Source organism: Thamnophis elegans, chromosome 2 (genome assembly GCF_009769535.1).
Source record: "Thamnophis elegans isolate rThaEle1 chromosome 2, rThaEle1.pri, whole genome shotgun sequence".
Taxonomy (NCBI): Eukaryota; Metazoa; Chordata; class Lepidosauria; order Squamata; family Colubridae; genus Thamnophis; species Thamnophis elegans.
Window position 1 is genome coordinate 125115 of NC_045542.1, and position 25060 is coordinate 150174.

At 40.8% G+C, this 25060-nt stretch overlaps 1 protein-coding gene across 3 annotated transcripts in view; it reads left to right on the plus strand.

Moving 5' to 3' along the window:
* The first annotated feature begins 8291 nt into the window (after positions 1-8291).
* LOC116503764 (polyhomeotic-like protein 1) overlaps positions 8292-25060 on the plus strand; it is a 63601-nt gene continuing 46832 nt past the window's right edge. The window contains exons 1-2 of one of the 3 annotated variants that reach the window (XM_032210376.1): positions 8292-8604; positions 24107-24265. In XM_032210376.1, coding sequence (XP_032066267.1) covers positions 24152-24265 — 114 coding nt within the window. In that variant the 5' untranslated portion in view covers positions 8292-8604; positions 24107-24151. Of the gene's footprint in view, positions 8605-15485; positions 15629-22279; positions 22383-24106; positions 24266-25060 lie in introns of those variants that run through there. The other 2 variants (XM_032210374.1, XM_032210377.1) reach the window with 2 other exon arrangements.

The window sequence follows — 25060 nt, forward strand, 5'->3', positions numbered from 1 at the left end:
GGAAAGAAATGAAGATGAAAAGATGCCAACATCCAACTTTTTCTCCCAGTTCTTTCTTTCCTACCATAAGTATCAAATTGTGAAAAAAGCATTTTAAAGAAAAAAATGGCAAGGTCTTCTGAATGAACTTTTTTTGCATACTGGGACTTGTATTCTCTCCTTCATGGGAAGAAGTCAATCCAATCAAACTGTCCAAGGCACCTGACCACATTACTATTACTATCACAAAGGTCAGCCAAACAAATAGATAATTTAGGAAGATAGCCGTTTGTACTAAACAAAAGGATCTAATTAAATCTCCTAGAATGAGGTGGAGGTCAAATATAAAACTTTTAAAATTGCCAGGGTATTTAGCATCCACAAAAAAGGTGAAATTTGAATCTTGATGCCTTAACACTGCATAGAAACTAATACATTTCACCATATTGTTACTAGTAGAGGCCCACTGTAAATCTGGAGGGCACTGTTGCTTTGACACTGGATTTGCGCTTGATCTTCATTGTGTCATGATTGTAAGCCAAAACACTCTTGCAAGAAAGTATTTTCAAAGATACACCAGAAGAGCCTCATACTTTGGATTAACAGTGATGGCTAACCTTTTTCTAAAGATGTGCCAAAACTGTGTGTGTGCGCGCGCTATTGTGTACGTGCGTGCCCACCCACCTGCGCATGTGCGAGCGACCCCCACCTGTGTATGCACGAGCAACCCCCCCCCACTGTGCATGTGTCAATGACCCTCGCATGCGGAGGGAATTTCCACCCTCCCCAGGCCCTGGAGGCTTTTCTGAACCCTGGGGAGGGTGAAAACTGCCTCCCCCTGCCCTCCTTAGGCCTCGGGGGGGGGGGGCATTTTCACCCTCTCTAGGCTTCAGAAAAGCCTCCAGAGCCTGGGGAGGGCGAAAAACAAGCCCAAAAGACCAACTGGAAGTTCATTCCCGAACCTCTGGTTGGGGCGTTGGGCCTGTTTTTCACCGTCTCTGGGCTCTGGAGGCTTTCCTGAAACCTGGGAAGGGTGAAAACAGCCTCCCCCAGCCCTCCAGAAGGCTGAAAATCAGGGGCCGGTGCATGCATGCACCCCGGAGGTGAGGGCTGTCGAGGGCTGCCATGCTGGTAAATATGGCTACACGTGCCTCCTGTGGCATGCGTGCCATAGGTTTGCCATCACGGGTATATTAAATGTGTATAATGTGTTAAGTTAGATGTAGATTTTTCCATGCTATTTTTTTCAATAAGAACTAAAAAATAGCCACATTTTTTTCATGTCTTACAACATTTACAATAATGTTATCCAATTGATTAAGCAAACTAATACAAAATCTCTTAACTAAATAAGGACTTTTGACAACAAGGAAGTTATCAATCAGTTAGAGAAAATTACTTTTATTGATTAAGAATAATCATTTCTAGAATATTGCCTTTAAGTATATGCAAATGTATTCAATATGGAGACCACAGGGGTCTCTTCTTTCACAGGCAAAGAGAGAAAGTTTTATTTATAATTTTACTATTATGCATTCTATTAATTGTGCTCTGCAAATGCTAGCGAAGTGAGGGAAAGCATTTCAGAGTTATACTGGAACAATTTGAGGGACATCTGTAAAAATTGAGATTATTATGTACAAATATGTGTAATGTAAAATAAATATGTATTGCAATAATGATATTTTTGTGACAATGAGTGTTTATTGATTATCCCTTGGGCCATATCAAAGTGCAAAGTTCCAGAAACAAATTATTGCTAAAATTTGATAAAAACAATATAAAATGGAATTTGATAAAATACGATTTAAAATGGAACTGGAATAAAATACAGTCTAAAATGAAAGTGGAATAGAATACAATATTTTAAGATATAGATAAAATATGATAAAATTATACTTCAGTGTCACCCCTGCAATCTACCCCAATCAGTCCTACATATGCAGATTTCAACAGAACCATTTTGTTTAAGTGCTGTGCTGTGTTAAATGTTATTTTCTGGTTCTGGCCGGACATAAGGTAAGTTGTTTGGATATGGGGATCCCAATGGGCCATTCATTTGGTATATAGACCAAGACACCTGTCTCTCACCCCCCCCCCCCTTATACAAGCAATAATCAAGTAAGATGTGAGCCAGGTCTACCTCTGCTGCTCTGCAAATGCAGAGATACTCATTGTAGGGTATAGAATGGGATCTCTCATATCTGACCATTATGTCAAGCTGTTTGGATCTTGCTCATGTAAATATCTGCCTAAGATGTTTTGGCAGCTGTAACTTCAAATAGCTGTCTACTTGAAAAGTATGTTTGTATTTACTCAGCAATTTCAAGATACCCACCTTACTGAGGATAGTTATATCATTTTGTCCTTCTATATCCTTAATTCTTTGGGCAGCTCTTTTTTTTTTTTAGTTCTCCTGTAATGCAAGAGGCAGGAAGGCCACAGCTTCTTACAAAATTTGTTAGTTTGCTGATCCAAGAGATTTGTGATTGTAATTTTATTGGCTCTAGTGGACATAATCTGGGGAGTCTGCCAGTCTCCATTTTATTGACTTTGCACCAGTAGTTATATAATCTAATTTATTCTATTCTATTCTATTTATTCTAATCTATTATTTGGGTGTGCCCTGGGTTGGCACAGTGTAGGCAGGCATTGCTGTTTCTTGGTTCTCTGCCCCTTCAGTTTCTTTGTGTGGATTCTCAGCAAAAAACTTTGATGGTGCCTTGCTTCCAGTTAATTTTGGGGTTCCGTTTTTTCAGCCATGCAAGGCCCAAAACTAGTGGCCATTCCATGTCAGGTGCCACTATAAATGTAAGTATTTCTTCGTGGCTCCGAATGCCTATCTGTAGAGGCTCAGTGGCAAAAGAAGCTGGCTCCCCTCCCCCCCCTGCTACTGATCCATCTAGTTGGCAAAAAGCTATGGGGTTTTTCAACTTCCTTACATTAATCCTCAACTTTCTTACTAGGGTTGGGCTGATCAAACAGCGGCTGCACCCTGAGGCCACTAAAGCAGAGATTTTTACCCCCCTCTCCAGTTGGAGGGCAAGTGGCTTAATTGGTTTCCTTACCAGTGGTTCATCCTCTGGGTCGCTTCCGAATGAGTATGCTTTCCTCCTCAAAGAGGGGAGGGGTGGAGATTCTACAATCTCCCTGCTCCTCAGGGCCATCTCCTTCCTGCGCTAGCCAGGTTTCATAGGTTTCCCTCCCAATGAACGCTCTGGTCTCCTAGCCGGTATTTGAGAACGGCATTCTGCAGCTCGGTGCCCCTCCTTTCCACACTTGAAACAGGCTGAGGGTTTCGGAGAAGATGCCATTTGCAGATTGAAAGCTTCTTGCTTCCATTGGGGTGGGGATTTCTTCCACACTCACCCCATGGTTCCTGGCCATGTTGATCTCAGCATCTTCAGTAGTGAGATACCACTCATGTAGGTCATTCGGTGCACCTCGGGCCACACAGGCATTGTAGATGTCATCAGTCAAGCCCATCCTTGAACCAGCTTACCAGGATATCCTCTGGCCAGTTCACACGACATGCCAGGTCTCGGAATCCTTCGGTACACTCTGCCACTGGCCGCCATCCCTGCTTCACAACTTTAATGTGGTCATGTGCTTTGTGCTCTGCGAGGGGGTCCTCGAAACATCATCGCAGGACCATCATGAAAAGTCCCGCGGTTCTGGCGCATCGGCATCATGTAGGGTCACCATCCATCTGGCAGCGGCTCCTTCCAGGGCTAAGGTAATCATTTGCACTCGGGATCCTTGGGTTGGAAAATCACGCCTGTATTCTTGCATGTAGGTGAGCACGTGTACCAAAGAATCCCAATTTTTTCCGGTTCCTATCAAAGTTCACCCCAAGGGAAGGAGTTTTTCTTTCTAATTGCAGGTTTTGGGGTTGGTCGGGAGTGGGCCCCAATCCACGTGCTAACTAGGGGTGGGAGTGTTTGCTGGGTCTCCTGCTGCTGCTGCTGCACCTTAACCCAAAGTCCAAATAGCTTTGGAAGAATTCTATAGATTGAAATCCTAAAGGGGAAAACAAATAAAGATGCCTGGGAAACTGAAAAACAGAGATTATAAAAGTCCAGTATAACAGAATGCTACAGAGAAAGAAAAACAAGGGACCTCAGAGAAAAGCAGCATAGTTGCATAAAGAACTCTCCCATAAACTGTGAGACAAAAAGGACAAGTATAAAAAATTGAAAGAGGGGGGAGGAGCCAATGTTGCAACAAGATGGTTGTGTGGTGTCAATGCTCTGAGACCACAGCCAATACTTTTGCCACTGGGTGGTCCCAACGGACCTAAACCATCCCGAAGAGACTGTGAAAAGGAAGATTACATCTTGCTGATCTCTGGGATATCGCAAAATCCTCGAAAGAAGCAAGAGAAGATCTTCAAGCCGATGACAAAAATTCCAGCCACAAGGCTGACAAAGTCGGGGCGGCCCAAACGGAAGGATATGGAAAGAGAAAGTGTTTTCATCTGGTGAGGATTTTTTATTGTTTTAAAAAATAGTCTGCCTATAAAAACTAAAAAACCAATTTAAATTACAGAATAGAAGAACCAAGCGGCAGAATTGAATTTGGAATGGTTTTGGACAGTGGTTATCTTACTTTTAAATGTTATTTACATGGATGGAGCCTTTTGAAATGGATGGACTAAGTTTGCTTCTTCTCTCTTTGTCACTCTCTATAATTCACAGATTAAAGTTTTCCTCTTTATCCTTGTGGCTATTTACAAAAAGAAACTCCTTAAGAGTGTTTAGGCTCTTAAAGTAGTAGAATACTCTTTGAATATTCAAAACGGAATGTTTCTTCTTTTCTTTTCTTTCACAGATTGCTGACTTGGCGCCCAAGGCTTTGTTTTGGCTACACACTGATGGACGCACAGATGTCCCTTTGAAATTTGATCAGAGAGGAGAAATCTTTTAAGCTAGGGTTGCTGTGTTTGTGAAGAATGACACAATACCCAGAAAAAATAGAGGTCTTGACTTTGCAAGATATACTTTCAGAACTACAGAAATTATTAAATAAAAAAGAGAAACAATTGGAATACTTAGAGCACATAACAAGAAAATATGATGAAAAAAATTGAAAATGTTCATCAAATGCAAAATGGGATGATTGAAACTCAAAACACCGAAGTGGAAAATAAATATAAAGAGACCAAACCTGCTGATATCTATGGTAATTGGTTTGTTCCTGAAAATGGAAAGAATGGAATACAGAAAGAGGAATTAAATGGAGAGGAAATCTACTTCAAGGGCCAAGATATAGAAGAAGATAAAATTATGGACTTAAGAAAAAAATTCAACTAGCAAAAGTTTTGATAACACTGCTGACAATCAAACACAAACCGAATAAACCAAATAAAGGAGGGATAATGATGACAACCTATATATATATGTGTGTGTATGTTGTGGCCCAGCAGGAGCTGTTGGAGCTGCAAACAGACTCCGCCAGCGAGGGGCCTTATGAGTCGACTCTGGAGGAGGTGGAGGACCCTGTACAGGATTCAGACTCCAAGCAGGGTGCAGAGAGGCTGGTTGGCCACCAGGAGGCGCCTGAGGCATGGAGCAGCGGTGAAAGCAGAAGGGAGTGTGCTCCTGATGTCGTGCCTTGGAGTAGTGATGAGGAGACAAGGGAGGTGGTCCTGGATGCCTGGCAACACCGGGCAGATCGACAGAGAGAACAGCTACGCAGTTACAAAACATAGTTGGACCCAGGTGGTTGCAATTAGGCTCCTCTCAAGATTGTATTTAAGGAGAGACTCTGGGAGGAGTCTGATTTGCAGGATTCAACTTCATTCTAAACTCTGGAGAAGCTGTTATCTGTCTCTGTCGAAGTCTGAGTTGCTGCCAAGATTCTTATCTGTTTGTTATGCTTGGGCTTTCAGCCACCGAGATTTATGTTTCCTGCTAATAAAGTACTGTGAAATTCTACTTAAGCTTGTCATGGCATTCGTTACTGGACGGAGGAGGGGGTCAGAACATATATGTATGGGTACAATATAAGGAAACTGGTTTCATCTGCAGTCTTTTGGGGGGAAATTGTTATTTTTTGGTGTTTTCCTGGCACTGTCATAGTTTGTGTGTGTGGGTTTGTAATGTCCCGCAGTTATCTAAACATAAATAATGATCAAGTACTAATAATATTTCCTTATACATTTTAGTGACCTTTCCTTACATAATTGGTGTTTTCTTTCATATTTTTAGATTTCTAATTGCTGTTTCTGTTAGTTAGCAATTGATAAAACAAATCCCACATAAAAAAGTATTCGAAGCCTTCTTGATTTTAATTGTTAATTTATTCATTCCTGCACATTCTAATATTTATTCATTTTCATATCTTTGTTTTTTCCACTGTTGTGCAAAGACAATTCCAACAGCTGTTACCATGTGTAAAATTAAATATGTATTAATTCCCTTTGAAATACAAGTAAGTAGTAACCTACTTTCCTTCTGTAAGTAGCTCTTTTATTGTTTTGTGTACTTATTTTAATCTTATTTAAGTAGTAAGTGCACAAAATAATAAATTACCTTTTTTATATCTTCTTTTTGTAGATCATCCACTGGGGCAAAGAATTTAGTGACATCGTCTTGGCCACTCCCATCCAGTCACATGACCGGCAAGCCACTCCCACCCAGTCACATGGCTGGCAAGCCACTCCCACAAAGGAGGCCGCACCCACAGAGTAGGTTCCAAAATTTTTTGAAAGCCACCACTGCATAAGGGTAACATGTATAAATATCTGAGTTAAAATACTATGGCAGAAGATATGAGTTTGTTTTGTTATTGGAAAGATACAGGTTGATAGATGGAAGAATATAATTTAAAACTAGCTAAACTTAGTGAAACTTAGTAATAATAGATATAATTAAACAAATGATCGATAATGATAATAATGTATACAATGTGTAGTGTTATGATAAGTAATAATTGGATATGAATATTGAATGGTACCCATAATAGGAAAATTAGAAATCCTTTTGGATTATATATAAAAGTTAACAAAAAAGAATTAAATTAGATACAGTTAAGCTTTGATTATTAGGGGGTAAAATGTTATGATACAGGATATAGTCAAATAAAGGAGGGATAATGATGACAAGCTATATACATATATATGAGTATAATATAAGGAAACTAGATGAAAATTGCTAACAGCGATTTGGAAATGAGGATTAAAAAAGTCTGTTATTAAATATTATGCTAGGACAGTACATAAGGATTCGGTGTTATTGGAGGATTTTAGAAATATTAAATGAAATGCCAGTATGTGGTTATGTATTAAATTTTGGTATATTTTATGATGGACATTTAAATAATTATAGTCAAATATAAATGGAGGTACAAGGATAACATGTATAAATATTTGAGTTGAAATACTTGAGTTAATATGAATTATGTTTGATGACTGTGGAAGAGATACACAAAAACCTTTTGTAACCAACTGATACACTTTCTACAGTATGTAAGGAAGGAAGATTTTATGTGTTGTATTTGTTTTGGGGAAAAAATTAATTAAAAAAATTGAAAGAGGGGCACATAACTAAAACGGAACACCAGCAAATAGCCTGAATCTGCAAGGATGAAATCAGGAAACCCAAGGCTCAGAGCGAACTAAGTAAAAGCTCTTAAACATGTTTAAGAATGAAAAATATTTTATCAGAAGTCTGACTTAATATTGAGAAAAGGCATATATGGTGCCTCTTTTAACTATTTAAACGGACGGAGGACACGTGTGTTGGTGCCACAGGCGTCTCACCTGGGGATGTAAAAGGTGCGGGTACTTTTGTGTTCTAAGCATCCCGTGTTGTTCTTTTATTGCTTCTGTATGATTTTCAGGAAATTTCTTGAGATGTTGACTAGAATCTGCCCTCCAAGGCCCTTTTCAATCCTGCGTGTGTGTATATATATATGGATTTGGCGTTTCCCCACTTTTAGTCCCCACTTTGACAGCTTCGTTCAAACCCCGCCTGCTTCCCGCTGTTCCTGGGAGCGGCGGTCTGGTAGCAGGGCCATTCCTGCCTGCCTGCCTTCCTCCCTTCGTGAATCCTTGTCCGCAGAAATCCAACAAGGAAAACCTATTCCTATATCAGCTGCGTCTCCTGAACTGCCAGCCGCCGTAGCGGAGAGAGCTCGCGCCGCCTCACGCGCTTCTGCGCCGCCTGCGGCCGAAATCCAGGCCCGAAATCCAGCGGCGACAGGAGCCGACCCCGAGCACCCGCCCCCCCCCCCCCCGTCGCCATGGCAACTGCAAACCTCGCTAGCCGAGGGCTCGGGGCGAAGGCGAGTCACGTGCTCCGGAAGAACCGCCTTCTGGCGCCCCCTTTGGCAGGAAGTGGGTAGGCGAGGAGGAGGAGGAGGAGGAGGAGGGGGGAGCCTGAACCAAGGAAATTAAACACACGGCGGCGGAGGGGCCGCTTTATATCGCGAGGCGGCTTCGGCTCCGGGAAAGGCGACCTGCCGAGGGGGCGCAGTGGCAGCCCTTCGGGCCCCTCCCCTCCCCCCTCCTGGGCTTCTTCGCCGGATCCCGGCTCCGCCCCGCCCTCCCGTGGCTGGGAGGGCTGGCCTGGGTCGTTGGCGCGCCCCCTTCGGGGTAGACTCTAGGCCTAGCTGGAAGCAGAGGTAAGGAAGCGGTGCCCGGCCCAGGACTCACACCTGCGGGCCACTTTCCCTCCTGCGGCCGCTGCGGTTCCCGCCCCTCCTTCCGCCCCGCGCACTTCCGCACCGTTAATGTTGTTGGTGGGCTGCTGCCTGTGGGTGAGGTCTGCTTTCCTCCCAGGCGCGCCTCGATGGTCCCCGCGATGAGCAGCGGTGTCCCGGGCCAGTCGTTTACTCTGCCTCGCTCCGCTCGCATCTGGCTCCTTTGATAGCTGCACTTGAAACACGTGTTTCCCGCGTTAACATTTTACCTGCACGGTCCCCGAAGGGCCTCCTTGTACACAAGCGTCTGCGGCGCTTTTGGCAGCACGAAGGCTTCAGCAGCACCCTGTCCGGTCCTCCTCTGCCCACCTGCTCCCTGTCGTCTATTAAAAGAATTCTATTGGAACCTGGAAAGCGTCTGACCGGCTTCTGTAGACTATGGCTCATTTAGCTTCTTATTGATTAAAAGCATCAAAATACAAGGGAGGTAACTCCGGAGCTGGCTAACAAACTTCCAAAATGTACATTGACTCCACTCAGAAATTCAGCATTTTATTGGGGATAGATAAATGGCAGATAAAAGGTATCAAGAAATGCATCAGACTAAAAATAAAAATTAAAACATAACTTGCCTCTGGTATCTAGACATCCGACTTAGAACTAAGAAGAAATTTTCTGATAGAACAATTAATCAGTGGAACAACTTGTCTTCCCTGGAGGTCCCTGCTTGAGCAGAGGGTTGGGCTAAAAGACTCCCAAAGTCCTTTCCAGCTCTGTTCTGCTACCTGTTCTTTCCTTAGGATTTGTCCTAATTAAAACAAGTTCTATTTTTTTCCTCTTGGAGAAAGAAACATTCACTCATTGAAAACCTAAACTGCAAATTGTGTCAGAACATTGTACTTGTCCTTTTAAGGAGAATGAAAATGCAAGCAGTTGAAGATTGATTCAGAAGGCATGGGGGAATTATGTTATTTCTTTCAAAATTTCTTCCCCTGCTTCTAGCAACATAATTTCTGGTATTAAAGAGGGTCAGTGCCTTTATTATAAGTTTCAGCAGAGAAAATATGATGAATACAGTTGCCTTAAGAAAATGTTCTCCAAAATTATAGCCATTAGTGCTGTTTGCTTGCAGGAATGACTTAATGTCTGGCAGAGTACATGGGCTAATTTTGCAATAGTTTTGAAATTGTTAACTTTACGTTGACATGAGTCAGTGCAGAGAGCACAGTCCCTATAACTGTTTTTAGCTGTGCTTGAAAGTTTGCTCTTTTTTTCCAGGGTTAGGGGTTAGAATGTTCAGGTGTGGGGGGGGGGGAAGAGAGACAAAAGGAAAAAGTAGGAAGCATACATTTTTAAAACAAAAGTTGATGGGAGAGATCCACCCCCTCACTCACTCACTGCTTTGTGGGGTACCACAGGGCTCGGCACTCTCTCCCCTCCTGTTCAACATTTATATGAAGCCACTGGGTGAGATAATCCGTCACCATGGACTGAGGTATCACGAATATGCTGGTGATACTCAGCTGTATGTCTCAGCCCATGATGAGTTAAGTGATGCCGTGTCCTCCCTCTCACAGTGCCTGGAGGCTGTTAGGCGTTGGCTGGGGAGCAACAGGTTGAAACTAAACCCTGGCAACACTGAGTGGCTCTGAGTTTGGGGTTCGTTGGCTCATGGAGAATTGCCATCTTTGGTCTTGGGTGGGGTGACACTACCCCAAACAGACCCTGTGCATAATCTGGGGGGTCTCCTGGACTCACGATTCCTGCTTGAAGAGCAAGTGATGGTCACGGCCAGGAGGGCCTTTGCGCAACTGCGAATTGTGCGCCAGTTAAGTCCTTTCCTGGACCGGCAATCCCTACTCACAGTCACTCATGTCTTACTTTACTTCCCATCTTGACTATTGCAACAAGCTTTACATGGGACTGCCCTTGAAGAGTATCCAGAAGCTCCAGTTGTTGCAAAAGGCAGCAGTCAGTACAGTTTTCTGCATACACCAATGTGCACGTGCATCACCTCTTCTGCGTGAGCTGCATTGGTTGCTGATTTGCTTCTGGGGGCAATTCAAGGTATTGGTTGTCACCTTTAAAACCCTTCATGGCTTGGGACCATGCTATCTGAGGGACCGTCTCTTGCCAATCATATCTACCCGACCCATCAGAGCGAGGAGGTAGGGAATGTTGCTGGTCCCATCCCCCAGAAAGATACACCTGGTGGGACCCAGAAGAAGGGCCTTCCCCATGGTGGCTCTCTCTGGAACATCATTCCCCCAGAGATTAGAATGATCACCACTCTAATACTGCTCCGGAAGGCGCTGAAGACCTGGCCCTGCCAGCGGTTCTGGGGAACCCAGGGTGAGATGGGCCCCATTATATGGCTTGTGTGATCGGCTGTCGCTGGGGTGGGAGGTGGGTGATTTTATTACATTGATTTATTTGATTTTTTATTAGTTTTTACTTTTTTAGATGTGATTTTTTTAATATATATTTTTATTTATTTACAAACACAAAATACACACACAGAGAACTTAGACGTAAACTACATTTACACAATACAGTATGAACAGGAACTTCCTGTTCTTTCTAGTAGCAATTACAAATCAATACAATTCTCTTTATGTTATTTCCCCTTCTAGTATATTTCATTTGCATTTCATCATTTTTAACCCTCTTATTTTACTCATCTATCTGCTATATTGGGTGATTACCTCTAGTAAATTTAAACTCTCCTGAATGCATATGTATGTATGTATGTATGTATGTATGTATATGTTAATTCTCCTTATCTACTATTTTTGGGCTTTATTGATTTCCTTCATTGATCCTTGTTTCTTTCCTCCATCCACCTATAACATTTATCCCATATCTGGTAATATTCTCTTTCTTCTTTTCTCTGGATTTATTTTGTTAATTTGTCCATTTTGGCACAGTCCTAACCTTTCTTATTATTTCATCTTTGCTTGGTATAAATTTATTTTTCCATTTCTGAGCGAAGGCAATCCTCACTGCCGTAATTATGTGTAAAATTAAATACTGGATTTCTTTTTTATATTTCGCAGTCAATATTCCTAGTAGAAAAACTTCTGGTTTCCAATCTATTTTGACTTCAATTTTTAATTCTTTTCCAATACTTTTTAGCCTCCTCACAAGTCCACCATAAGTGGTAATATATTCTGTGTATTGATTCACATTTCCAACATTTTGGGGAGGTATTTGCTGAGATTTTTGCTAATCTTACTGGTGCCAGGTGCCATCTGTAAAGCATTTTGTACTGGTTTTCCCTGTATGCAACTGATAGTGTCATTTTTGAATTTATCCCCCCCAAATTTTCCCATTTATCTAATTCAATATTGTAGCCAAAGTTCTGTGCCCATTTTACCATTTGTTCTTTCACAATTTCTTCGTCCATTTCATACTCCAGGAGAAATTTATATATTCTCCCTATCATCTTTCTTTCTGAACTTTGGATTATTTTATCCAATTCGTGTGGTTCCATTTCGATGCCATATAATTTAGTATTTTTATTGTGTTTAGTTTTGATTTGCAAGTAGGTTATCCAGTCAACTTTCATGTTTTGTTCTACCAATTCTTCAATTGTTTTTAAATTTCCCTGGCCATTAATTAAATCTCTGTATCTTAACATTTTATTCATATCTGTAAAATTTGGGTGCATTCTCCTTTCTCTCGGGGATAGCCAATTCGGGATTTTCACATAGTAGTTTTTAAAAATTTTGAGCAAGTTTTGCAATAATGCATTTCTAATTAGATGTTTTTGAAAGTACTTGTGCATTTTATTTTTATCCTCCCATAGGAACGTATGCCAACCTGCTTGCAGATCATGACCTTCTAAAGTTAAGATTCTTTTATTCTTTAGCTCTATCCAATCCTTCACCCATGTTGTTATCGCTAATGTGTATAACTCCCAATTTGGTAATGCTAAGCCTCCTCTCTCCTTGCTGTCTTGCATTGACTTTAGTTTAATCCTCGCTTTTCGCCCTTGCCAGATGAACCTAGCGGTTATTTTGTTTAATTCCAGAAAGAAAGTTTTACCTGTGCGGCTTGCAACAAAAATAAAATTCTTGGTAAAATATTCATTTTAACTGTGGCTATACGTCCCATTAGTAATTGCTGAATATTTTTCCAGCTTTCTAAATCTTTCTTTATTCGTGTCACTAGTTTACTATAATTGTTGCCTTTAATTGAAGAACATTTTGCCGACATACAGATCCCCAAGTATTTCACTTTCTTAGTTATTTGCTTAGTTATTTCTTAGTTATTTGCATTTTAGTTACTAATTCCAATTCCTCTTCCTGCTTTTTTTTGCATATTCTTAAATTATCATTTTTGTTTTGTTTTTATTAATTTTTAATCCTGCCACTTTGCCATATTCTTCTAATTTTTGAATTAATTTCAGACTGGATTCTAGTGGATCCTCTAAAACAAATACTAAGGCATAGGCTTGGGTCTTATATTCTTAAATCTTAAACTTTTTATTCCCTGGTCCTTCCTAATTTCATTTAATAATATTTCCAGAGGTAGTATAAACAGCAAAGGAGAGAGGGGGCATCCCTGTCTAACTCTTTTTTTTAATTTCGATCTTCTCTGTTAGTTCTCTGTTCATCAGAACTTTGGCTGTCTGGGTGTTATAAAGTTTTTCTATCATTTTTGTAAATTTTTCTCCGAATTTCATGCTATCTAGTTGTGTTGTTATAAATTTCCAAATTGCGTTGTCGAATTCTTTTTGTGCGCCAAGAAAAACCAGTACCAATTGCTTTTCTGGATGTGCCTCATAATATTCTATCTAGGATGACTCTTGTATTATTTTTAATGTGTCTGTGGGGTAAAAATCCATTTTGGTCTGGGTGTATTCGTTCATTTAAAACTTGTTTAATTCTTCCTGCCATAATCGCTGTAAATATTTTATAATCTGAATTCAATAGTGAAATTGGTCTGTAATTTTGGATTTCTTGTAGGTTGGCTTCTTCTTTCGGGATTAGTGATATTATTGCTTCCATCCATGATTCAGGCATCTTGGCTTTTCCTAAGAATTCATTAAACATTTCCACTCCTAGTTCTTCCAGTATTATTTTATTATATTTGTATAACTCCACCGGGATTCCATCTGGTCCTGGGGTTTTATTATTTTTCTGGTTTTTCAGGACTAATTCCACTTCGGCTAACCGTGATTGGCCTGTTTATTGCCTCCCTTTGTTCTTTCGAGTTTGGGATTATCTTTTCTGGCTTTAAATATTGTTTTATCTTCGTTTCCTCCATACTATCTTGCGTGTATGGTTTTGCAAAGTATTTTTGAATAATATGCTTCTTTTCTTCCGATTTATGTTGAATATTTCCCTCGTCATCTTTTAATTGGTATATCATCTTTTTTTCTCTTTCATTTTTCAATCTGTATGCCAGCCATCGTCCAGGTTTGTTGGCTTGTTCAAAGTAATTTTGTTTGGCTGCTTTAATTTTCTGTGCTAATTTTTTTTGAGTTATTAAGTTGATACATTCTTGTTGCTCTTTTTGTTTTCTGATGTTTCTTGCAATGTAGGCGATCGTGAAGCCTCTTATGTATGCTTTCCTGGTGTCCTAGAGATTTTGAATTCAGGTGTCTTCTTTTTTATTTATTCTAAAAAATTCTAATTCTTTCTCCAGCATTTGAGTGTATTCTATTTCGTCTATGATATTTGAGTTCATCATCCATCTTTTTCTTCTTTTTTAGCCTTTCCATCTTAATTTTATTGGGTTATGATCGGCCCACTCGTTTGCTTCAATTTTGTTTGTTTGTTTGTTTGTTCAATAAATTTATAGGCTGCCCAGTCCTGAAGGACTCCGAAGGAAATTTTGATTTCCTCTAATTGATTACATCGTCCAGATGATATCCAGGCCATGTCAATTCTCACTAAGGACTGGTGGGTGTTCGAACAAAAGATATATTGCTTTCATGTTTTGTGCCTTTCTTTTTTTATATGTTGTTTATTTTTTATATTGTTTATATTCCATTGCCTTCTCAAAAAAGGATTTAGGTAATGTATTTTTTTTTGCCTTATTATTTCTTTTACTTTCATAGTCCATCTTTTTGTTCACTATTGCGTTATAATCCCCAATTAAGCAAATATTCTAATTCATTTATTTTGTTGTGTAATTTCCTATAGAATTCCTCTTGTTTCTGATTTGGTGTACATAAATAATATCGGTTTTTCTGTTTTCTCTAATTCAATCATTAGAATCCTGCCTTCATCAGAGTAGACTTCTTTGGAGTTTATGTTTTCCTTTATAAAGGTTGCTATCCCTCTTTTTTTTATCTGCCAGTGCTGTATATAGTTTCCCTAATTTTTTTGTTTTCCAGGAAATTAATATGTTCCCTTTTAATGTGCACTTCCTGTATGCAGGTTATTTCTGCCTTCAGTTTCCTAAGTTTGTTAAACATCTACGCTCTTTTTTTGGGTGCATTTACTCCATTCAAGTTTACCGAGATGATTGTTATTTCCTGGTCCGTCTTTAGATGGGGTGTTATTACTTCTGGTTTGTATCTGATTATTCCCTCTCACGCCTTCCCTTTCTGCTCTCTCTCTCTCTTGCTTCTGTTCTTCTTTCCTGTTTCTTCCTTTGTCTTCTGCTGTTTCTTCTTCTTGACTTCTGCTTTCTAGGTTCTCTTTACTTCCTTGTTCTTTTTCCCTTGTGAAGTATTTTTAGTAAAATTCCTGCCCTTCTTCTATATTCTCTATTTTATATCTTTTTCCTTGCCAAGAGACCAATATCCCTTCTGGTACCATCCATCTGTACATTCTTCTGTTTTTATTTAACTGGTTAGTTAAAAATTAATATTGTCTACGTTGTTCCCGGACTCTCCGTTGTATCTGTTTAAGAGTAATCAACTCTTTTCCCTTGAATGTTTTTGTCCCTTCTCTGGTTTTTTGTACACTTCATCTCTAGTTGTTTTTTTGGCAAATCTTACATGCGCTTCCCTTGGTAGCCTATGTCTTCTGGCATAATTGGTGTGCACACGGTAAGCCTCATCTATGTCTTCTCTCAACTCTTGTTCCTTTCTCTGTAAAATTTCAGCAAAGATTTCGATCATTTTTCCTTTCAGGTATTCCTCTTTTTCTTCAACTATGTTTTGGAATCTTAGATAAAATGAAGCTCTTTTATTTTCAAGTTGGATTATTGATACCTCTAACTCTATTGACTTGTGCATATTTCAATTCCATTTTTTCTATCTTCTGATCTGTTTGTTCTATTTTTGTTTCGCTGTTCTGGATTTTCTGTTCATTGATTGTTAAGGCATTCTGTATCTTTTCAATGTTGTCATCCATGTTTTTTGATATTTCCTTTCAATTCTCCCATTTCGTTTTTAATTTCTTTATAGTTCCTCCTTGTCTCTTCATGATTTGTAGCTATCGCTTCTTGGGTTTTCGTCATTGTCTCTTGTATCATTTAGAGCATCAATTGCATACTCTGCATTGTTTATGCTGGTCCTGTTGTTCCTGGTACTGCTTCGCCTTTCTGCAGCCCCAATGCACTCTCTATTGATCTTTGGTTTGAGGGTGAGGATGTTGGTGAAGCAGGGTTAGATGCTGTTTTTTTCATTGTCTTCACTAAATTAGTGTTAGTTGCCATCTTTATCCCTCTATTTATCCTCACCCACAATTTAATACAGGTTCTACTTTATTTCTACTTTATCACAAATATCAGTGGTTATATATCTCAATATTTAACAATAATTAACCTTCCTTAATATCACGTTTCAATATCTAGACAATCCTATATATTATTCTATTTTTAATCCTTAACTATTATATATCACAGAATTATATATCACACTATTATCTTATGCAAATAAATATCTCTCAGCTATGTCAGTTATACAGATACTCAGTTCTAATAATTAGTTTCTCTATGTATTTCCTTAATCCATTTTATGTCACAGCTGATTCCTCTTGTGTAAGCCTTTGCAGCTCAAATTTATAATCCACTAGATGTCGCCCTCTCCTCAGTATCACTGTTCGTTCCATCAATCACAGTCAGTAATCACAGCAGACCCTGAGGCAAAGACAAAACAAGGGGGTGGGTGGGTAAAAACTCTCCAACCGTTCCAAAACAGCTCTCCCTCTACTGTCCCTTATCCAGTTTCAACTCCTGAGGAGAGTAAGTACTGTATATTTGTAGAATACCCCCCCCCAAAAAAAACCTTGAGCTCTTCGTTACCTGGATTTATTGTTCATGATTGAAATTCTGTTCAAAGTTCAGCTATTCTTTGGAAAGAAAAAAGAGTAGAAAAGAGAGCAGAAAGGAGAAGGGGGAAAAAAACCAGCCCGACTATTATATGATCCTTTGTGTGCTTTCCAGGTCTTCTCAACAGCAACAACAATATACCCCTCTCCCATTGTCAATGCTGGCTTTTGGTTCATTCTCCTCCCTCTCCTATGAGGTTTCCCACTGCGACCACTTCCGTTCTATTATTCACGCTGCCACTTTCAGCTCTTGTCTCAACTCTCACTGCTTTTCGGCAAAAATCTGGACTGCAAAAACAGTCTTCACCACAGAGCCTTTTTCTTTCCAGCTCAATCGCTCCACCAATTTCACGTTGTCCTCCTTTTTTGGGGGTTGTCAACGATAACAAATGCCTCGATTTCAACTGCTTTCTCTATTTGCTTCCCTCTTATGCGGTTGCCATCACTCCAGTCCTGTCCAAGTGACAGGATAGATCCTTGTCCATTTAGTGGGTTTCTCATATCTACTGGGGAGTTTGCCTTACCACCCTAGTGTCTTCAGAGTTTCCCCCTGAATCTGCCAATCCCTTCAGGATCCGCAGCACTCAAAAATGAGCCCAAACCAAGAAGTTTGAGTTAGATGTTACGGGAGCAACCGTTCTCAACCCTAGCACAATGATGTCACCGCCGGAAACCTAGATGTGATTTTTTTATAATCTGTAAGCCGCCTTGAGTCTCCATGGGCAAATAGATGGCAATATAAATGTAATGATAAGTAAATAAATAAGTAAGATAAAAAAGCATTAAAGGGTGAACTAGTATTGTCACTGCATTGTGCATAAAGTGCTAGGAAAGAACATTCTAACATCACTTTATTGCTGAATTGCAGTCTGAAACCCAGGGCAACATGTAGGCTCCAAAAACTTTAGTATGATTCCTAGAGATCTCCAAAAGTTGTTACTAAAGCTAAAGATTTTAAATTAAATTAGCTGTAATGTGGCATCATAAGGTATAATAAAAATATTAAAAAATTAGAAGGAAAATTAGAATTCTTTATTGGCTAAGTGTGATTAGACATGCAAGAACTTTGTCTCCGATGCATAAGCTCTCTGTACATAAAACAATAGTGATAGATTATTGTTGTGACTCAGCAGCAGTCTTCTGTGAGTCTTTTCGGAATGCAAGATTAACGATGCAGCTAGGGCTCGTTAGTGGGGTTTTGGAGATAAAAGGACGGATGATGCCACGCCCTAGTCGCAGGAGTCAACGTTCCTTCGTGCGTTCCTTGGTTCGTACAACATTGCTTGATACACTTGGATAAGTGCTTTGTGTTTCCTATAACCCTGATTCAAGAACATACACTTGGAGAAGTGCTTTGATTTCTGTAACCCTGATTCTTAGAGACTTTGGAAGAAGTGTTTTGCTTTCGTTTTGTTCAACTTGAGTTGCCGTAAGAAAGATTTGTTTTCATTCCGTTATCTGGTTATAGACTGTATTTATGTTATTTTTGGGCTCGAAGCCAGTCTGAGCCGAGAACTGATAAAGAAAGTTCCTTTTAAGTTTGTCTGCTCGCCGTTTGTTAACGAGCCATGAAGGGGGGACAGAACAGATTGACTCCTGCCTGACAAGCCTTAATCTCAGTAATTATGGAGCAGTTAATGGCTGAAAATAGATTAATAGCAAAACAAATCGCAATGTTGTCGGATCAAATTGCGCAGTTGCAGAGAGCTGCAAACTGCCCCCCTTCACACAAATGACCTGTGTGAAGCAAAAACAATTTGAGTATAGGATTTAAGGCTGCGTCCCCTCCCCCAGGTTTGTTTGGATTGTCTGCATGGAATTTTGCTATAAGGCAATCAGCCTGGATATTTCTACTCTTTACCCAAGATGCCTCTGATAATGGGTAGCCCTTCCATTTGATTAAGTATTGGAGTTGTCTCCTGTGCCACCTCGAATCAAGGATTTGTTGCACCTCATAATGGATTTGGCCCCCTATGACCACAAGGCCTGGGGGCTCTCGGGGTAGTGGACTCAGGGTTGATCCGACCACAGGTTTTAAAAGGCTACTATGGAATACCGGGTGTATCTTTCCTAGCAGTCGGGGCAGTTTCAATAGCACTGTGACTGGGTTGATGATCTTCACTATGGAGAATGGCCCCATAAACTTTGGTCCCAGTTTCTTGCTAGGGAGTTTTAACCTGAAATATTTTGTGGCGAGGTTGACCTTCTCTCCCACCTGGAATGGCCGTTGCGGAGCCCGGTGTTTGTCTGCCTGTTTCTTATAGGTTTGCGCTGCTTTAGCCAGTGTCTTTTTTGACATTCTTCCAAGTTGCTTTCAGCATTGATACCCCATCAATCAAGCTGACTGAGGAGGGGGGGATCCCTTGGATACTCGGGCATAACTTTGAACGCTGTTAGTCCCATGCTACTGTGAACCCCATTATTGTACGCAACCTCAGCAAAAGACAGGAGGTCTGCCCAATTGGACTGCTGATAGCTCACGTAGCACCTCAGTACTGCTCTACCATGGTGTTCAGTTTTTCTGCCCCTCCATTGGTACTTGGGTGATCCAATGAAGTGCAGGCACTCCCTCCAGAACTTAGCCATGAACTGGATCCCCCTGTCTGAGATAATTCTTCAAGGTACTCCATGTAGATGTGCTTCAGGAACAGTTTGGCCAGCTTGTGAGCTGAGGGTAGTCTGCTACAGGGTATGAAGTGCAACTGTTTGGAGAACAGTTCTGTTACAGTTCAAATCACCGTATTCCCCCCACTTTTCACCAACTCTACTATAAAGTCCATTGCAATCTCCTCCCATGGCCTCGTTGGCTCTGCTACCGGTTGCAGCAGTCCAGGGTTTTTTCCCAGTCGTCTCTTCTTTGTGGTGCAGATGGTGCAATTTTTCACATAACTATCCACATCTTTCTTTATGCCGGGCCACCAGAACTGCCTCCGGGCTAAGTGTAAAGTCTTTAGGAACCCAAAGTGGCCTGCCAGTTTAGCGTCGTGGCTCCTCTGGAGAATTAGGGTGTGTAGGGATTCTGGGATGTAGAGTTTCGTCCCCTTCCATGCGAGGTAATCTCTTTTTGTCAAGATTTGTTTGTTGTCTTGGAACCAGGGGTCTGCTATCAGTTCGGTTTTGAGTCTCGTGGTTAGATCACTTGCTGGTTGGTCTTGCCGGTCCCGGCGTTGTTGTCTGGTGATCACCTGGGCAACTATTTGGGTAGAGGGAATGATGGCATCCACCACCTGCTCCTGTTTGCATTTGTACTGGGGCATGCGGGAGAGGGCATCAACTAGAAAGTTCCTACCCCCCCCTAGAATGTGCTTTAGTACAAAGTCAAAGCGGTTGAAGTACTGAGCCCATTGGACTTGTTTGGGTGATAGTTTCCATGGGGTCCTGAGGGCCTCCAGATTTTTGTAGTCAGTCCAGATTTCAAATGGTTTCTGGCCCCCTTCCAGCAGGTGTCTCCAGGTTAGCAGTGCCCATCTCACTGTGAAAGCCTCATTTTGCCATGCGGTCCGTTGTCTCTCTATGTCTGTGAGTTTGCGGGAGGTTTAGGTGCAGGGCTGTAGGTTTCCTTGGCTATTTCTTTGGAGTAGCACTGCTCCCACTGCCACGTCATTGGCGTCTGCTTGGATAATGAAGTCTTGCTCAAGGTCAGGATGCGTCAACACCGGTTCCTTTGCAAACATTTTTAGTGTTTCAAATGCCTCTTGGCAGGTTAGGTCCCACTGCAGAGGTTGTCCCAAGTGAGGTTTTGTTCCTGGCCTCCCTGTCTTTAGGAGGTCTGTCGTGGGTTTGGTAATCTTCGCGAAGGAGGGGATGAATTGCCTGTAGAAGTTCGTGAACCTTAGAAAGTACTCGGTAGTATGCTTCTCTGAGGTCTAGTTTGGTGAAGCACTTTGGCCAGGTGAGATAGCATGTCCTTCATGAGGGGGAGAGGGTATAGGTTGTGTATGCACACGGCATTGATTCCTCTAAAATCCATAGTTCCTCTAAATTCTCATAGTTGCATCTTTTTTGGGTCTTTGAAGAGTACTGGCACTGTAACCTGTGGCTTGGCTGGCTCGATGAACCCCCATGCTATGTTTTTGTCTATGTATTTGTACATTTTGTGCATTTCCTGGGGCGTCAATCCTCTTTCGTGTCTGGCAGCTTTCTCATGTCGTTATTATGGAATCCGCCATTAACTTTTATTGCTACACAAAACCACTCAGAAAGTCTGTTTGGGATGTCTCGATAAGCCTTTACCTGGGCAATCTGTTTGTCCAGACTTGTTCTGAAAAAAATGCACTAACAGCCGCTCTGGTAATGGTGGTAGCCTTCCAATGACTCTCCTACATTCACGGATGTGCCCTTTGATGGGGTGGCCCCTCTGCTTCAGGTCACTGAGTTTATCATCCGCATACAGGTCCTCCTTCACCTTCTCAAATCTGGCCTCTAGTAGTTGTAGGAAGTCATCTATACCTTGCAGTCTTCTCTTGTGGAATGCTGCTAGCCATTCCCTTGTTTCTCCCTCTAGCCCATCTGCAATAATATTCACTATGGCTCTGGGGGATGAGTAGAGGTGTCCATAGCATTCTAGGTGGATCTCGGCTGAGTCAAGGGATTGGGCTACCTGGTTTGAGTCCCCATCAAACCGGGGTGGTTTGTTCAGCACTGCTCCTCTCTCTTGTCAGCCTCTGTAACCTTGCATTTGATGTGTGTGGCCATATTCCTCAGCCCTAGTTCGGAGAGAAGGAGGGGAATGTCTACCCTGGACAAACTGCCTGCTGTTTGGTAGAGGCACTGGTTTCAGCCTCCTGATGGGTGGAGAAGGGGTGCTGCATTCCCATCTGCTTCTCGTCACCCGAAAGGATCCACTGCTCCTTCCCTTTCTTTTGACCTGCATAATGGCCCCTCTTCATGGAGGATGACCCGGTCAAATTCCTCCCTCCATTGCTCTATGGAGGAGCCTTGCTTGGTTCCAGTCCAGCATCCACTCCATTCCTCCCAGCTCACTCAGGGGCCTTCCCTTTTCCTGGGCATTGGGGTGGGGGAGTTCACCATCAGCTGCTTTAAGGGTTTATTTCCACAAATACTCATCTCCTCTTGCTTCGGTCACTGGCACAGACATCTCAGCTTTCATGTCTGAAGTTAGGATGCATTGCAGCTGCAATCAGGTGCTCTTCGGATAGCTGGCCTACTGCTATTGTTGCCTGAGTTTCCCTCCAGGCACCCCAAATATTGGGGAGCAATTGGAGAGTCCAAGATTCAGAAGATCTAGTAATCTTGATAGATTTTAAAAAGAGATCTGACTTTCAGGTTTCCAAAAGGTGCCCAAATTAATTCATTAGCCTCGAGCCAAGTTTCAAAAGAAATCCAGTCATTAGGAGCACCTTTTCAGCCATACCGCTTTGCAGTCAGATCTAAACCTCATTTGAATTATGGCTGAACTTTACCCCTGTTCCTTCCTTCCCCTGAGTCCATGTCATAAATCACATTCACCAACAAGATGCACACATCACAAGCCTGCTGTGGTCATCTGAGTGCCGACTCTAGCCGAAGGTATGGGTGGAATCCGCTCCCCCCCCCTTTTTCTCACTATGGCAACCTTATGAGTTGACATACATTTCAAAACAAAATACAAGCAATGCTTCAATCTATCCAGGAAGTTATGACAAAGAAACAGATGCACAATATTTGTTGTGTGATTAAGAAACCTTCAGCAAATGGCAATGAAAGATGAACAAAGAACCCCGAGAATAGAAGAGAAATCAGAAGGAATGAAGGAAAAAATAGAGGAGATATAAATCAACAATTTACACAAGCAGATAAAGATTTGGAAAGGATAGTAATAATTCCTGAAATGGAAAAAGTAGTCCACTTTTTAATAGCAATAGCAATAGCAATAGCAGTAGACTTATATACCGCTTCATAGGCCTTTCAGGCCTCTCTAAGCGGTTTACAGAGAGTCAGCATATTGCCCCCAACAATCTGGGTCCTCATTTTACCCACCTCGGAAGGATGGAAGGCTGAGTCAACCCTGAGCCGGTGAGATTTGAACCGCTGACCTGCTGATCTAGCAGTAGCCTGCAGTGCTGCATTTAACCACTGCGCCACCTTGGCTCTAGGTGATAAGATATCAAAATATAGAAGAGGACAGAAAGGGATGGAAGTTGCTGGGGGGTGCCCTAGAAACTGGAAGGCATGAAATATATGTAGAGGCAGATAAAATATTTAGACTAAATATGAGTGTTGCAAGGAAACATAAGGTTACAAGGGAGGAGCATGTGAGATTCATTAAAAATTCAACAAGTCGAAATGCTAAAAAGAGCAAGAGATGATGGAATTTATTTGTTATTTGTTATTTATAGGCCGCCCTTTTCCCTGAGGGGACTCAGGGCGGCTTACAGTTCATGGGAAGGGGGGTGCAAGAATGGATAGATACATAAAACTTTAATATGGGATTTGTTTTATTAAATAAAAGTAGATATTAGAAATTGGGAAAATACTATTATGTATATTGTCACAAGATATAATATATTATTATTACTATGTATACATAAATATTAGAAGTTGAAAGATTATTACTATGTATATGGTGTTGTTGTTGTTATTATTTAAATTGACCCAGACAATACACTGTTCACTAAGCACCTATGTAAGTTAACGAAAAAAGTATAAATAAAATATATATTTAAAAAAAGGAGGTCAATTTTTGGACTTCTCGGGTGAGTTAATATTGAAACATCTATAGCATTTTTCAAGTACATCATTTAATTAGTTCAGCTTGCAAAACATATTTTGGATATTAAGAATCTTGCCATGAAATTTCCTGTGTGTACATATAATTCCATGATTTACCGGTTGTCTATACTAGGTTCAAGCTGTACTGTGTAAGAATGTGATACCACAATTATGTACTTTTATACCTTTATTGTTTAACTCCCTAGAGTCAGAAATTATTTTCAAAAACTTCATATTTGTTTCATTACAAGTTTCATATAGCATGGTTAAATAGTCCTGTTCCCACCTTTTGGTTCTTAATTGAAAAATCAAATGTTTGCTTTAAAAATTAACATTTGTCTCTCATCATTTCATTATTTTTAAATTTTGCCTTGTTGAAGGAACAGTTATTTAGGAAAACAAACCTTGTGCAATTTTGGATGATTACTTAAATAGTGACCTATATTAATAATACTCCATCCATCATAGGTAGATTTTGATACTTGACATAGATTTATATTTCAGACAAAAAATATTCAAATAATCCTAATTACTTCTTCTAGGATTTGAAACAAAACTTCAGAGAGGGATCCTTGGGACCTGACACAATGGAGACGGAAAGTGAGCAGAATTCAAATTCAGCCAGTGGCAGCTCAGGCTCTGGTGGAAGCACTCGCCCACAGATATCGCAAATGACTCTCTACGAGCGGCAGGCAGTGCAGGTGAGGATTAATCCTTATTCTTTAAAAATGTAATTGTGGCCTATATCAAGATTGTTTTAATTCCATGGAAGTTAGCCAAGGAAAAAATATGGCTGAAGAAAGTGGAATTCATCAGACAATGGGCTTCCTTCAACTCCCTTCATGCTAGTGTGATAGAACAAAAACTCAAGATTATTAACATTTTGTTTTAGATTAAGCAGTACTTCCTTTCCTCAGAGCAGTTCCTCATTTACTCCAGTAATCTATGGTCTCCCCAGCTGGCGGCCTTTGCTTTTGTGATAACCGAAATAAATACTAAAGTAATTTACTTTTGTTCTTCTTAGATGAGGCATTATTCTCCATGGCCAATGCTAGGTAATGGTAAGGCCCTCTGGTTTTTAAATCACTTCAATATGCTGTTTGACCAGGACAGAGGTAATATGAAATTGATGGAAGGAAAGACACAGAACTATGGGAGCTCCATGTTGCTCCGTGACCAATAGGAGTTTGCTCCAAAAGCCCATATGGACTTTGGTGAAAAATTTACTAATATAATTAAGGCAATATATTCTACACAAACTGCAAAGGTGATGGTTAAAGGGGACATGACAGAGAATTTTAATGTAAGGAAAGGCACAAGACAAGGATGTCCTTTATCCCTTCTACTATTTAAGTGTTAAATAAAACATTAGACAAGATTCAGTAATAAAAGGCATGGAAATAAAAAAAGAAAAATATAAACTACGGGTGTTTGCAGATGACCTGGTATTTATTCTAGAAGAACCGCGAGAAACTGGACCCAAATTAATAAAAAAA